This window comes from Misgurnus anguillicaudatus, chromosome 11 (assembly GCF_027580225.2).
Source record: "Misgurnus anguillicaudatus chromosome 11, ASM2758022v2, whole genome shotgun sequence".
Classification (NCBI taxonomy): Eukaryota; Metazoa; Chordata; class Actinopteri; order Cypriniformes; family Cobitidae; genus Misgurnus; species Misgurnus anguillicaudatus.
The window spans coordinates 20,118,595-20,135,394 of record NC_073347.2 but is presented as its reverse complement, the minus strand read 5'-3'; the positions used below and the strand labels follow the sequence as shown (position 1 = coordinate 20,135,394).

Below are 16,800 nucleotides of genomic sequence, written 5' to 3'. Positions count from 1 at the left end.
AATGTCTTCGTGTCAGTTTATTGTTTAAAATGGTCCGCAAATATGCGTTTCATATGTTTAACACGTGACCTTTCCACGGCATTACGCAATTACGTAAGGTTGTGCAGGCGCACCACAGGACCGGAGATAGACGAGGTTTAAAAGTGGATATTTTTTATTTTTCTTGTCAAAAATGACAATCGTTTCGCTAGATAAGACCTTTTTGCCTTGTTTGGGATCATTTAGAGTTCTTTGAAACTGCAATTTTAAACTGCATTAAAACTGTTAAGTGTTGGGGTCCATTAAAGTCCATTAAAATGAGAAAAGAACTGGAATGTTTTCCTCAAAAAAAAAAACATAATTTCTTCTCGACTGAACAAAGAAAGACATCAATATTTTGGATGACATGGTGGTGAGAAAATTATCTGGATTTTTTTTTAAGAAAATGGACTAATCCTTTAACCGAAGGTCCACAGTGCGCATAATGCAATTTTCGTCATCAGAAGAGTGCATGCGTACTGTAGGCGCACAGCCACATTTTTTAAACCCTGTGTAGGTTGTGCATACAGGAAAATGTAGTATGCAAGCCTAGAATATGCATTGAATTTTGTTGCAATGTGCATCCGTCGTACGTCTGCGTACGTGTACGAGTTAAATAAACTATGCTTTGCAAGGCTGTGCGTTCGAACGCGTGTGTATGCTTTTTGCCTTTAGTGTGTTTTGTGTGTTGAACAGGGACAATACAGATTGTATAACTTCTTTAACTTCTAAAGATCAAATCTTTCCAGAGTTTATTTGCCATACTGCAGGTTTCAGGGATTTTAACTCTCAGTGACAGTTTTTTATAAAGTTTCATCATGTGTTGCTTTTTGGAGAGGGGGAAATGATGACATCTGTTATTACTGACAGTAGAGGATGGATGGTTGGTACGTACGCCCACATAGGAACAATGTAGACTGCAGGACTGTGACAAGCCTCTCGGATTCCCTCTCCGAGCCGTGTAATAGCTGACACAGTCACACTAAACACATGAAGGTCACTTCTCTCCACTCTCAGCTACAAAAGCCTCTTCTGTTTTAATGGAGAGCTCTGAGCGTCGGTAAAAGCCACCGGTCCTCCAGCAACACAGCGTTCTCACACTCTCCATTGTGTTTCTCTCTCTATTTTCTTCCTCTGTGTCCTCCGATTCCCTTAGTCTCACCTACACCGTATCTCCGAATTGTTCCCTCAGTGCAAGAAGAACCGCCGTATGGAAGGAACAGGCCTAGCGTAGGGTTTCAGGTTTAAATGCAGAGGTGTTGCCTTACCAAGTCTGTATTCATTCACACAATGAACCAAGGAGCCTCTCTTGTTTCTCAGTAAGAAGAGTCCAGACAAGACCTTTGTTTTCCACTTCATCAGATGCACGGTGTTTTTTACCCCTGTCTTTCTGGAACAAAGGCTGGAGGGCAGCTATCACACAGGGCTCAGACGGCTCTCTAAGGCCATGGCATGCAAGTGAGGGGAAAGTCACACCGTGGCTTCAGATCTCCTGTTTGGGAAAACTCAGTTTAAGTATGTCTTAAAAGTATCGTAATACTTTGAACTAGGGTCATTTAGACCAAGCACTAAAAAGTCTAGCAAAAGTGCACAGTCTAACCTTTTTTTACACTTTGCCCCATATGCATGGAAACATAAACAACTTGAACGGAAAATGAAACTGAAAATATAGTCATTTCAACCAACAAAGTACATTGTGTTCTCCTTTATGACTGCAGCATTCCTGTAAAAAATGAAGAATTGGATTCAATGTCAAATTAATTCCATACCTAGTTTGTTGCCACTGTTTATATATATACCCCTCTGTTAATATCATAGATATATACACTAGATGTCGCCTTGGGGTTCTAAGCATGCGTCAAACCCGCCGCCAACTTGGTCATAGGAAGTAGCTAGGTTAAGCAGCTATCTCCGCCTGTACTTCGAATTCATGGACGATGCCGGACTTTTGTGCTGCGTATGAATGTTAGGCCTACTAGCACTATGCATTATAGTTAGAAAAAGTAGATTTTTTATAATATCAAAACTTTATCATTTTTTTCTGGACTCAATGCTAAATACATTTCTGACTGTTGGAACGAACCAAAAGAAATCGCATTCATGACGATTTGTGGTGATTTTATTTCTGTTACACCATTGCCTACAATGACGTGATGCAGGGCTCCCCTGTTTCATATGGTGGCTCTATTTGAAGAATTCGTTCCAATGAACTGCCGTAGCCAAGGCAACATCTAGTGTACATATCTATGTGTTTATATAAGGTGTATATGTACTGCATTTTTTACCTCTGTTTAAAGCGAGCCCACAGTAGAGACGTATAAGTGCTCCTCAGAAAGCCTTGACCTTGCAGTTATTCCTGTGTGAGGAGGTGGGCCAAGGTGCCCTTTGTTGTATTGGATTGTCTGTATGAACTCCCTGCTCTCTGATGGAAACTCGGCCGCAATTACGGAATCCATTTGTCATCATTCATTCTCATCTCCTAAAACCTTAATCCTGTTTGTGCCTCATCATACTCTCCATTATATCAAGCTTAGCCATGTTTACTCCACATGGTGGAAAAATGTGTTGCATTGCTGTGCTCCTGCTGTTTGGTTGTAATTCTAAGATTTATTGACTTATAGAGTATTGTTCACTTGCACAACCAAATATGACAGCCAATTGCTGGTTGAATTGCTGGCTTTTATTATTAAACAATACCTTAACTGCAGTTTTAGACTTCCCATTTGTGCTATAGACATGTGTTTAGATTGCAGAGTTTATCTAACTGAAGTAGTTTTGACTTTAATAATTATTTATCTCTCTCTTACAGGGTTTTTTCCTGACTGTGTCCGTTGAATCCATCCTGAAGGTGGCCAAGCACGCCTCTGAAAACAACAAGATCTTCTGCTTAAATCTGTCAGCTCCCTTCATATGCGAGTTCTTCAAGGATAACCTGATGAAGGTTATGCCTTATGTGGACATCCTTTTCGGCAATGAGATGGTGAGATATCATATCTTGGCATCTTCTTTTGATAGTAATAGGATTACTAGGAACACCTGTTCAATTTCTCATTAATGCAATGGTGTAACAGTGTGGAGAATGTTTTCTTGGCACACTTTAGGCCCTTTAGTGCCAATTGGGCATCATTTAAATGCCACGGCCTACCTGAGCATTGTTTCGGATCATGTCCATCCCTTTATGACCACCATGTACCCATCCTCTGATGGCTACTTCCAGCAGGATAATGCACCATGTCACAAAACTCAAATCATTTCAAATTGGTTTCTTGAACATGACAATGAGTTCACCGTACTAAAATGGCCCCCACAGTTACCAGATCTCAACCCAATAGAGCATCTTTGGGATGTGGTGGAATGGGAGCTTCGTGCTCTGGATGTGCATCCCACAAATCTCTATCAACTGCAAGATGCTATCCTATCAATATGGGCCAACATTTCTAAAGAATGCTTTCAGCACCTTGTTGAATCAATGCCACGTAGAATTTCTGAAGGCGAAAAGGGGGTCAAACACAGTATTAGTATGGTGTTCCTAATAATCCTTTAGGTGAGTGTAGGTGTACTCTAGTTCAGGCATTATTTCCTACTGAAACCTAATTTATCAGTCACCCTGTTTCTGTAGTGTACTTAAAGTGGGCAGTCGGTCAATGTAAATATAAAATGTAAATAGTATGTAAATGTAAGTTTCCACGAAACAGGATCACAATGAGAGGTTGATAGTCGATTTGAATGGACAAGATACTTAATACGTGTTTGTTTTTGCACTTAAAATGTAAAATAGATTTTTGAGTCTACCAAATACTCATTATGGGAGTAACAGCACTTAGACAGCCCGCAGACCTGGTCACAGACAACATGTTACCTCAGTATATGAGACTGACTGTTCTGACTCATCGTGGTCTTGGGTCCACGCTCTGTCGTGCTCGTGAAGTCTCACAGTCAGCCAGTTTGGCTTATAAGTGTTTGGCATGTGCTAGAACAGACTTAACAAGTTAAAGCAACGTTTCCACAGCCGAATGTCTTCCTAGCATCTTAACTGCTATTCTGAGAAGAAAGAGTTTTGACGTGACCCTCAACATGTTGGACGGTGTGACCAAGATCTGATATCACAGTAGGAGTAAATGTATCAAATGTTGAGTAGTGTATACAGTATCTCATAGTCTACATAGCCCTTGCAGAATTGGTATAAACTTTGAAAAGAACGATCAGTGTTAAAAAAGCCCAGTTGTATCTTGATATGGTTGTTTTTTGGTATATATATATATATATATATATATATATATATATATATATATATATATATATATATATATATATATATATATATATATATATATATATATATATATATATATATATATATATATATATATATATATATATATTAATACCAAAAAACAACCATATTAAGATACAACTGGGCTTTTTTAATATATATATATATATATATATATATATATATATATATATATATATATATATATATATATATATATATATATATATATATAGCAGAGTTTACAGCCTGACTGGGCGTTCACACCAGACGTGGTAGAGGCGGCAAGTGCGGGTGATTTACATGTTAAAGCAACACTAAAGAGTTTTTGCGCTTTGCTCCCCCTACAGACTGGAAGCGGAATTGCCCATTACCACTGTCGTAAATAATTTTGCCTACTGCAGCAAATCTGGCTCTGATTGGATTGTAGGTCTGCCGTAAAGCAAGTTTTTGTAGTTTTCACTCAAACTACAGGACCGCGACCCGACGGTTGGAAACTTTTAGTTCGGTTTTGGCCAATAGAGGGCTGCAAAGCGAATGTGAACGTGCCGTTCACCCTGCTTCGAGTGCATAAACGCCTAAAACTTTTTTGGAAACGTTATTTCAAGGTAAAAAAACTCTTTAGTGTTGCTTTAAGTCAATGCAAAGACGCAATTAGGCAAGTTCCACGCAAATTAAGCGTTGCCGCATTGCGTTAACCAATCAGGACCTTGCTGTTGTAGTGCCGTGATTGCAGGAAGCGAGCGAAGTCTCAGCGGAGTCGGAGAAGCCCCTCCCATGACGCGAATTTCCGTGTAAATGTCTCGAATGACTACAATTTCACGCGCGAATAAAGTGAGTAAACTCAAAATGTTAAAGCATCCAATTACGCCTCTACCGCAGCTGGTGTGAATGCACCATTACAATTTAAAGCAAAAAACACCCAACTACTGTCAAGAAATTAAACACCAATGGCCATCAGAATCACAGAAACTATATAAAGTTGCTTTAATAATTCCCTCTATACTGGCACATTCACAGTTTCCCATTCTCAGACTAATTAAATGGTGCATATATGGTGAGTAGCTGCAGTCTTTTACTTGAGCGCTATTAATTTGTGTTAGCCTTTATGTATGTCTAGCTCTCTGCTGGTTGGTATGAAGTGTTTTGGCAGCTGGAGCTTGTCTGAATGCTTGTGTGTGGGTGGGATCTAACGCAGACAGGCGGGCCTTTATCTCAGCTGACAGGGTAGGCGCAGCGAGAGACGTCCAGGCCCCGTACCACCTCACGCCCCCTTAACTGGCACACATGAAGTGTGTAATATCCAGGGAGCGCCGTTGGTCTAATTGAGTCCTTTCCTGCTCCCCTCCTGCCTGCCTGCATGACATGAACCAGAGAAAAGTGAAACATTTCAGGAAATGTAATGGCCTCCAGTTAATTAAGTGAGAGAGTCGTGCAGTAAGAGCCAAAACCAGATGGTGTTGAATTTACGCTCGGGGGAAATCGCCGCACACAAGGCGTGTACACGAAATGCGCGCGTAATCACCAACTATTTGCCCGCCGTTTGCCGCATACATGATAAAATTCAACAATGTGAATTGTCTGTGTCATTACAGATGAATTTGTTGAGCAGAAGGCTCAGACAATGTAGATAAATGGCATGATTAATTGGAACAGAATGAATAACCCTGACTGATGTTGTATAAGCAGTGATTAACTCGCGCTCAGAGCTCAGATTGTTTTAAATAACAGGGGAGTTAAAGTCATGATTGCTAGGAGGTTACAAAATGATTGAAATCGCTCCACTGCTGCCTATGCAAGAGAGAGAGGGAGCGATGAGGAAGAGGAGATCAAAGAGAAAGACAAGAGACTGAAGAGTTGACTCATTGTGAAGATCTACCCAAAGGCCTTCTGCCTGACTTAATAATGTTAGCACAGAGATCAATGTAATTAGGGTAACAGAAGTAAGACAAAGGTTTTAAATGTATGAAGAGTTTGGTTCCAAAATGCAATAAATAAATTTGGGTAAAAAAAAATCTATACCAAGAAAGTGACAAGATGAAAACCACTATTTTCTGTTAAAAACTTTCACATTACATCTTTAGGTAATAATAACATTAAAAATTCAAATCCATAATTTGATTTTCAAATATTTATTATTAAAACGAATAATTTTTTCCACAAAATGCAATAAATCCATGAAAAGTTTTTTTTCAATATTCTATAAATCTATTGACTCAATATATAAATGTGCATTTATTTTTACCATGTTATATTCATTTAGGTGACTAGTGGTATACACTGATTAAACATTAATCAAACCACTTACTTTGTCTTATTAAGAACACTGTCATTGCTGATGTCATCCTTGGGACGTCGTCACTGAACTTTTTTGACAGCGATTAGCTGTAAAATGTTTTGGTCCTGCTCGATATTCGTTGGCTTCGTGTAAAATAATGGAAAGTTTTTCATAAGATCCCCTGGGGTCAATGTGTTAGCATGACAGAAGCTTGATGTTGTCGAAGAACAAGCAACCAGCATTTTCCGTCTCTCGAGTGCCTCTCGCGTAAATTATTAGATGTTGATGGCTTACATTTCTTCCCCGCCACAGAAAACCACCACAGGTTTATAAATGCCATCAAAATGACTATTTTGTTTGTTTATTGATGATGAAGTACAAAGTAGATTGTTTACAATGCGTGGAATGGTGCGCTATATACAAAAAATATATTTGTGCTTGTGCATGTGCACTGCGACAAATTGCAATACCTCTCGTAGCCTACATACTACATATTCTTGTACGCGCATGTGCGTCCCACATGCTGATGATGAAAATTGCGTGACGCGCACTGTACGCGGACCCTTGCGTACACTGAAAAAATGCTTATACTTCTAATTAGTACCTCAAAGATACCTGGGGACTGCTTGGGACCATTTTTGACAATTTTTTCTGACAGTGTTTATAAAGCATCTCGGGGTGAGACATCAAAAATCATTTTTACAAATTCTAAGTAAAAGTGACTACACTGAGGAAACTAAAATATAACACAGTTTTGATTTATTTTGGATGTTTTTTTTCCTACATGATTCCAGTAGTACTAGTGGTGTTATGGCATCTATTTAATGAGTTTACTATTATTCTAAAATAAAAAATATATAGAAAGAGTAAGTGTTGACTAAGGTGGCCTAAGACTTTTGCACAGTGCTGTATATGTAAGCAATAAGGTACAAGAGGCTATGCTATATTGTGGAATAAATCACGGCTGAAGGGCATTGTTACGCATGAGTCAATGCAACCCCTTTAGCATGACTTAATGACAATGCAGCACTAGCCTTGAGTACCTTATTGCTTTTATTGAACGGTTAACACACAGCACAAATATTAAAGCAAAAAATGAACATTCACGTCAAAAAAATTGTCCCTGACTGATTGTGAACCAACTAATTGTTTCTCATATGTTTACATTGCTAAGGATGCTGCGCAGTAATACACATAATCAGTGCCGAGGTCATATCTAAGTTTTAGCATGAATAAAACAGCTGTTGACCAATCAGAATCAAGGACTGGAACTAACCGTTATGCCTGCCAACGACCTATACCTCCCAGCTGATTCAGACAGCTGCACACACATACATTATAAAAGACAGATGTCAAGTTTCAAAGATCTTGTTGACAATCACGGACGGACATTTCCAGAGCTTTGGGCCGTGGTGGGCCCCCACTGAGATGCTTAGAAGTCTTACAGAGACATTTGGTGATGTTTTACATGGTTAGGCGATTTTTTTAAGTGGTTTAGAAGCAGCTGTCAGAATTTCGAGCAGAAGGAAAGGGATAGAGAGAGAAATGGAGAAAATGAGAGGAAAGATACAAGGTGAGATAATTAAAAAATGCTTAAGAGCTGGATGCTGTCAGGGGAACTCACGCAATGCTCAGTCTACACCCGAGTGCCTTCCTGCACCATCACTTTCTGTACTCAATTAAATGTGTCTGTATGTACATGATGTAGTCCTGTATGTATCCCTGTGGAATGACCTGCAAAAATAACTATATGCACATAAACGTCCTCCAGAACATATGGTTCTATTTGTGTTTTTTATATTGGGGCTAAACAGAAAAATATATAAAATCTGAATAAATATGTGACCCAGTCTGTGAAAACCCAGCTTAAGTAATTTTTAGTTTTTTAGATAAAATCATCCTTCATAATATAAAGAACATTCTGTTAAAATATAATCTTGATATCTTTAATATTGAATGAGTAAGGTTATGTCAGAGATTGAAATCAGTAATTGAAATCAAACTTTGATGCTCCTAAATTCAATATTAGATTAAGAGCAACATATTTAGAAATCAGGGGTCAGATTTACTAAACTGGGCAAACTAGCGTGAGAGCGCAATTCCAAAAAAGTGCTGATGGGAGTGGTAATATCTGCATGTTGTTATTTATTAAAAAGGCACAAATTATATAACACAGATGCAAAAGGTGATTTCCATAATGACCAACACAATCTACTACACTGAAAAAATGATGCATTTAATTTACTCTATTTTAGGTAAGATATGTGGTCGCAATCAATTTATTTAAGCTACATTTAAAGAAAAGAAATTAGAAATACAAAACAAATTTTTTGTTTGTTTGTTTAAATGTAGCTTAAATAAATTGATTGCGACCACTTACCTTAAAGTTTGAGTAAATTGAATAAATTTTTTTTTCAGTGTAAGAGCAGTGCAAATTAATTTTGGGTCGCAAATAACCACTGCTTATGTGTTGCGCGTTATTTTACGATTCGCTTGAGTTTAGCACCTTGGACATCACAGCTAACGAAGCCATAGGACAGTTAAGAGGGAAGGTTTACAAATAGTTATGAAACACCTGTCATTTCTCCTAATGACTCCTCTTTTATTTCTTCCAGCAAATAAAAAAATGGCTTGGCAAACAATATTTTTGAATAATATGTTCCTCTGGCTTTTCAAATAATGCCTTGTACCACGCACTCTCTGATGCCTCTTCTATCAGCTACAATTTCAGCCATTTCAAACAAAAAAGATTTATTGCACGCTTTTTTGGCCCAAAAAAATTGGCGAAAAACCAGTAATATCACACGTGCAAACTTTAGTAAATCTTGTTGCGTGAATCATTTAAATAATCTCCTCCCATACATTTTGCGTCTGAAAGGGAAACTTCTAGACATGCATATGAAATAAGGTCAGTTGCAAAAATAACTAGACTAAACATTTTCACAGCGTTTATTATCCACAGCGCATCTTTAGTAAATCCCGACAGTCGTTATTTAACACCAAAATGATGGTTTGCGCTAGCGCGGGCTGTTAGTAAGTTTGGCACAAGAAGTACTGAGTTTTTTTTTTAAACTATTTGTAAATATCTTGGATTTATAGCTATAGTTTTCATTAAATGGAGCCATTTGGCATGAGGAGTGCATTATGGTACACATTATTACTAGCCTCTGTGTTCTTTCTGGGAATCGAACCCACAACCTTTGTTCTGCTGACACACAGGAACAAGATTTTCAATATAGACGGTTTCATCAGACGCATGTGCGGTGATGTGATTACGCGTCTATTCTTAACTTTCGTTTTCTGTTTGTTTAATGGTCTGACTAGTTGCTAAACTGAACTCTGAAACAAATACCTCGTCGAAATTAACAAATGTTTTGGTTGCTTCAAGATGAGGCAAGACGGCGATCATGGATTACCGCTTTTTGATGAGAGGTCTGGCAGCTGATGTGTAGTAAACATTGTTTACATTATATAGTACACATTTACACAGTAATGTCAGCTAAGTGTAGCTTAAGGTAATCTACTTGTTGTTTATTTTGCTTGTTATCAGAAATAAACTACTCTAAAAAAACTTTGTTATTGATTCTTTGCAGAGATTACCGGAAGTTACGTTTGTTCCATGAAAGTTGTTTGTTTATGCTGTTACTACTGAAACCGCCTATATTCTATATTAGGGCTGCACGATTGATCGCATGCAATTGTCACACGCATCTCGTCAGTATAGCCGGTTCATTGATTAGTAGTAAATCGCCATCAGCTGCTTATAAATGGAGCGGCATTTATTAGCACTGACAAGCGAGGAAATATCGCATTCATAATTGCGGATGAATTGCCTGCGATTATGAATGCGGTATTTCCCCGATTTTCCGTAAACTACGGCTCTGTGTAATAAATGCCACTCCATGTAAATGCCACTCCATCTAAATTCAGCTGTGATTTACTACTAATCAATAAGGGTGTCACGATTTCGATTTTAAATCAAAATTAAGTCACAACCTCGAACTTCGAATAAAAAAATGAAATTGTCGATGCTGCCACGCCCTCATGTCACGTCCGGTCGGTTTGCCAAGCTTTTGTAGTGTAAACGCACATGTGGCTGAATGTGAGATTTCTCTCCGCCCATTTATCTAATCTGAGATACTGAACACAATGTTTTACGTTTTTTCTGACTTCTGGCGCAAACACACGGTGTACATGGCTATTTTTAGCCTTTTATTGATAAAACTAAAGCGGCTGATCTCCGCTGTTTCATTTTGCAAGCGTGTGAAAGTTGCGCAATATTATTTTTAATCAATTGCGCTGAAAATTCAGAGAAAGCTCTAACATATAGTTGTACAAAACACTGTGCAGCATGTTAACTTACCACACAAGCAGCGGCCTCCGACATAATATTAGTTTGCATCCATATAAACTCGTCATTGCTCCTGCTCGCGTTTAAATGACAAGGTGCAAAGTACTTACAGGAATGTTTATCCGACAGAAAGTTCCGTTTTATCAGGTATCTGCGTGTACGATATTTTTCCACTGGCAGCACGACTAATGTACTATTCGCACGGGATTAGTATTACCTGGGGACCCTGTGTGATTTAGAAATTACCTCCCTACGTCTGAGTTTCGTGTGGCCGGTTCGCACGGGATAAGCAAAGCCTGTTATTTCACTCAAATTTACTGACTTATCTCCCTGATATAATGTTGAGGCTTTGCATAACACTATCACGCAACACCGCGACATGCTGTAAAAGGTACCTTTACCAAATCATATTTCGTTAAATCGTTAAACAGTGAGTGAACGTGTGGGGAAAAAAGTGAAACTGAGATGACAGAATTAGCGTCCTCTGCCTCTAGATGCCGTTTTAAAGATTAAAATAACTTTTAACTATCTGATCAACACAAATACAAGGCGCCAAAATATGATTGCTTACCAGCATTAAAACCGCTTTTAATAAAAACCGAATTTCTCCGCTCCGTGGACGAGGAGGCAGCAGCCAATGTAACGTCTGGCTGTATATTAACTGACTGAACACTTCACTCTCGCCTGGGCATGGTTGCGGCATTTAGATATGCAAGTTTTTCATCAACAATATCTGCGTGAAACATTAACATCATGATCATCTGCCGACTCGACTGTTTCAGCACGTCCTCTACGGAGAGTCTGCTTTATTAACGGCTTTTCGTTCGCTCCGCGTGAGCTAAATGTTTTTGTTCTGTACTTTTTTACTCGCATATATTTCTACATATTTTCAACCAAGGAACACACGGAATATAATATAAGTTATTATGAATAACAGTTAAGCTTGTTCTGAAATGATGAAAAAAGCCAAATGACTAAAAATGATCTTACAACTTCATTTTAAACGTTATAGATACAAATTGAAAATGTCCTAATATGTATTGCCTTCAAGCCTAAACAATGTTCTTTAATATAATATATATATTCTCATAGGGGAAAGATAGCACCCTGCGTTCTACCCATCTCGTTGTTCTGGATTTAAGTAATAATCTTATTTTAATAAACAAGGTATACCACGCTAGTAAGCCACGCAAAATCACCGCAAATGAAATTCCTTTACCACGACATCCATAGCTCCACCTAAACTTAGAGATCGCAAATATTGACAGTTCTGCATATTTTTAATCATCAAGATGGACGAGAGAGACTGATTGAAGTTTAAAATTAGAAATATACTAATAAAGTCCTCAAGTTTCACAATGAAAGCCAAAAAAATCGAAGGGATGTGTCTCTGTATGTGCGCTTCACAGCTGCAGTGCGAGAGGCGCAGAAACTGAGAAAATAAATAAATAAAAAAGGCTCACGGGTAACAAATGCTGGCCAAATTACAGAGATGCCTATTCGCACGGGACTAATATTATCAGAGGACCTCGGTGTTCGGCGAAATATGGTAGGTCATTTGCGGAGGAATTTTTACTTTACAAATTACAGACATGGCCGATTCGCACGGGATTAAGATCACAGACAACCTCTGTAATTATTACAAATCACTAGAGGTCACCAGGTAATACTAATCCCGTGCGAATAGGGCTTAACATGACAGGGCATCTCCAGGTTCAAGGTCAGATATTGTATTTCATAAAAGTCTAGTCTAAAAATGGCATAGCATTTTTTGTGCTTTAAAAAAAACAAGGTCAAAATCGAGAATCGAATCGTGGCCTTAGAATAGAAAATTTAACCGAATCGAGGATTTGGAGAATCGTGACACCCCTACTAATCAAGGAACCGGCTTTGTTGACGAGATGCACTTGACAATCGCGTGTGATTTATCGTGCAGCCCTATTCTATATTTTAACCATATAAGATATTTAGGTTTTTAATTCATTTTAAATATTTTATTATTTTAATTTTTATTATTTCTTCTTTACATCCATATAAGGTAATTATATAAATATTTGTATATGTATAATGCCCCATAAATGACTGTTTAGCTAATACTCTTTACATAGAAAAACACTAGATTTCCATCCCAGACGGTTTTTGTATTTAAGGCATGATAGACTAGTCATAGTTTGTATGCATCACTGTGGGATCAAATCAGGGTCCCAACAGGGTAGTTCAGCTAACAGCTGTAATCGGAAAGCTCAGAAGGCTTTACCCTGAATATCCCCCACATTGACATCACACAGCCTGTCTTCAGCTTGATAGGGAGTTTCATAACACAGGTTTGAGGGTGAGTGGCGCTGTCTTTATTGGGTACGCCTGCCTCTCTTTTGAGACGCACAGTGATGATGGATGGAAGAGAAGGTATTGTGTTGAGGGCCGATCAATAGCTGCCACCGAGCCCAGTGTATTTCTGTCACTGTGGGGTTGAGTGTTGGGATGTCAGCTGGTTGTTGCCAGAATGATTTGGGAAAGTTTAACACCAGCCTGTTCTGATGCTTTACACATCAGTCAGTTTGGTTAACACTCACTTCTGCCACACAGGGAGACTCAAACACAGACATGTGTGTGTATGTATCATATATCGATCAGATCTCAAGCATGGGTTGTTATATTGTTTGTAGTGAAGTGTCATACTGTTTTGTTTAATATAAGGCTGTTATTTATTCGATTTGGCCTTTCTAGCTTTGTGATAGGAAAGGGAACATTCTGTGAAAATAAATATAACCTTGATATCTTAAATATTGACCGAGTAAGGTCATGTCAAAGATTGAAATGCGAAATTCAAGATGGAAATCAGACATACTCGCATATGGGATGTGAGATAGGGGAAGAGTAGGAGGGACTCATACTTGGGTTGTCTTAGCACAATATATTGTATTGGCTACGACAAGGTGATTTAAAAAAACGACAGTTTTCATTGTAATTTCTGATTGTCTCAAATTGCCTAATCCAACAAAAAAGGGTAGATTTTTGTTTCCAATAATTATTTGTAATGCAAGAATAAAGTATATATAATTTATGATGTAACCCGATGAAAATGTGAGAAATTTAATGTTTAGAGCAAATACCTCCTTTTTTACAGTATGCCATCTCAGTATGCTTCAATATGTGTCCACTTTACTCACCGAAAAACTATGCGAGAACAATCACAGCTGACTCATGTGAAGCAGCCTCATACCTCATCTGGGAGTGTGACTTTGTCATTCGACCAGTCTGTAACTCAGTGGCATTGGTTATAAATGTCTCTGTATTTACACACTTTCGTAAGCCTGTATTCATCATCCAATAGCCTTCCCACAATCCCACAACCTTGTTTACGTGCTAACTTGCATTTCTGTGACGAAGCACGGACAATGGCAGGCTTTGACAGTGATCGCAATGTACTCGATTGCACTAATAAGGCTATCATTGAGAAAGATGTCATGAGCCATGGGCGGGGGTGTTTTTTCCCACCTCTTCTGTTCTGTATGAACCAGGAGAGACTGCAGTCAGCACTCATGATTCTGGTAATGATATCATTACAGCTGGTTATTGCTTCTCATGCATTGTTTAACAAAGACATGTTTGAAGTGCTCAGCGGAAATCTCAGACAGAGTTTTCTCTGCTTGCGAGCTGAATCAAAAGGCGGAGGGAAGATCAAGAGCAGGAGACACCTTTTTAAGTTCTCCACTCACTTTGCCAAAAAGAAAAAAGTTACGTTAATGTCCCAAAATGACGGCATAGGAAAGAAAGCTTTTTTCACTCGTACAGTACAGTATGTATTAGAGATGGGTGACAGAGCTTATTTATTCGATCTGAAGAGTACTGTCACAGCCAGTTTGAGAGAGAGCTCTATTAAAGGGATAGTTCCTCTACAAATGAAAATAATGTCATTAATGACTCACCCTCATGTCGTTCCAAACTCGTAAGATCTCCAATCATCTTCAGAACACAGTTTAAGATGTTTTAGATTTAGTCCGAGAGCTTTCTGACCCTCCATTAAAAATATACGTACGGTATACGTCCATGTCCAGAAAGGTAATAAAAACTTCATCAAAGTAGTCCATGTGACATCAGTGGGTCAGTTAGAATGTGTTGAAGCATCGAAAATGCATTTTGGTCCAAAAATAACGAAAGTCATGACTTTGTTCAGCGTTGTTTTCTCTTCCGCGTCTGTTGTAAGATTAAAGTCACGTGACTGCACGTGACGCGGATGACGTGTTATCTGGTGCCCCCCAGCTGTTTTTTTGTGCGCCCGGGCTTCGTTTACAGTCTGAGGGAGACGCACGCTGTAAGTTTGAAAAAAAACCCTCCGCAAACTGTCTGAGGATAACACATCATCCGCGTTACTGCAGTCACGTGACTTTAGTCTTGCGCATGCACTTCACAACAGACGCGAAAGAGAAGACAATGCTGAATAAAGTAGTAATTTTTGGACCAAAATGTTTTTTCGATACTTCAACACATTCTAACTGACCCACTGATGTCACATGGACTACTTTGATGATGTTTTTATTACCTTTCTGGACATGGACAGTATACCGTTACTAGATTTTCAATGGAGGGTCAGAAAGCTCTCGGACTAAATCTAAAACACCTTAAACTGTGTTCTGAAGATGAATGGAGGTCTTACGAGTTTGTAACGACATGAGGGTGAGTCATTATTGACATTATTTTCATTTTTGGGTGAACTATCCCTTTAACTAGGACGTTTTTGGATATTTGAGGATGGTAATTTTTGACAATAACTAAGCCTAAACTGCAAATTATCAAACTTGTTGTTTTTGTTTTTTATTTATCAACAATTACAGATCATGATCAATCTTAACAACAAAACACACTATAGATTATAATTAATGTAACCTTTGGCTTTGTCATTATTTGGTGTGAAATAACTTTTCTTAGCCCTTTTTCTAACAAAGTTATTTTTCAATTTAAAGTTTCTAATGTAATACTCGATTATTTTCATGCTGGATAAACAAACATAGTAGCAAACACTTTAAATTGATAGTTTTATGTGAGTATTGATTCTCTCACTACAGCATGAGTATTGGAAGTATTGATTCGCCCATCCCTTGGATAAATCCAGTTATTATTCTGGCAGCAGAGTGCTTCCTTTAAGATGTACACAGTAGATATTTTTATCTAAATTGTCATGTCTGCTCTACTTATGCCTGTGAGAGTGTAGCAGAGGTGAGCTTTTCCCATGCACAGCCTTTGCAGTCCACCTGGACGGCCGCCATCTGCAGCCACGTCAACATCCATCATCCCACACGCACTAAACGGCATCAGCACACGCTCACGTCCAGGGTACCAGAACACATCTCACGGTGAATTACACAACATGTCCATCTGCATTTTTCGACCTCACATATCTCTGGGAAATAACATGAAGCATCATACTGTAAACCTATGCCTGGCGGTAAACCTTTGCCAGGATCAGGTTTTCACAGATTGGGTCATGTTATTAGCACTTTATTGATGGCTACAAGTGCACTTTTACAAGTTATATATACTTGGTTTCATCCTTGTCTCACCCCAACTTCCTGTTTAAACAGGAAGTGCATTCATATTTGAGAGAAAACTGTGTTTGTCATACCATATCATGGGGATTTTAACTGTCTTGCACACGGTCGCAATAGTGGCAAAGGTCGTGTTAAATTCTAAAGTTCATGCGTTGCTCCTTTTGGAGTATTAACCTCAGACTCTAACCCTTGGTTTTGCAGCATTGCGATGTAACCATCATGTCTGTGTTATTCGCTGGTGATGTGTCATTTCCTGCTATAATTTTAAGCTTTGTTTGTGGCTATATCTGGGTGACATGTCATCAGTTATAGAGGTGTTGTCTAGGACAAG

General features: G+C 38.5%; 1 protein-coding gene across 2 annotated transcripts in view; it reads left to right on the top strand.

Annotated features, from left to right (window-relative positions):
• adka (adenosine kinase a) overlaps positions 1-16,800 on the top strand; it is a 191,696-nt gene that overhangs the window by 140,268 nt on the left and 34,628 nt on the right. For both annotated transcript variants that reach the window (XM_073873265.1, XM_073873266.1), the window contains exon 7: positions 2,828-2,998. In XM_073873265.1, the coding sequence (XP_073729366.1) occupies positions 2,828-2,998 (171 nt within the window). The remainder of the gene's footprint in view (positions 1-2,827; positions 2,999-16,800) is intronic.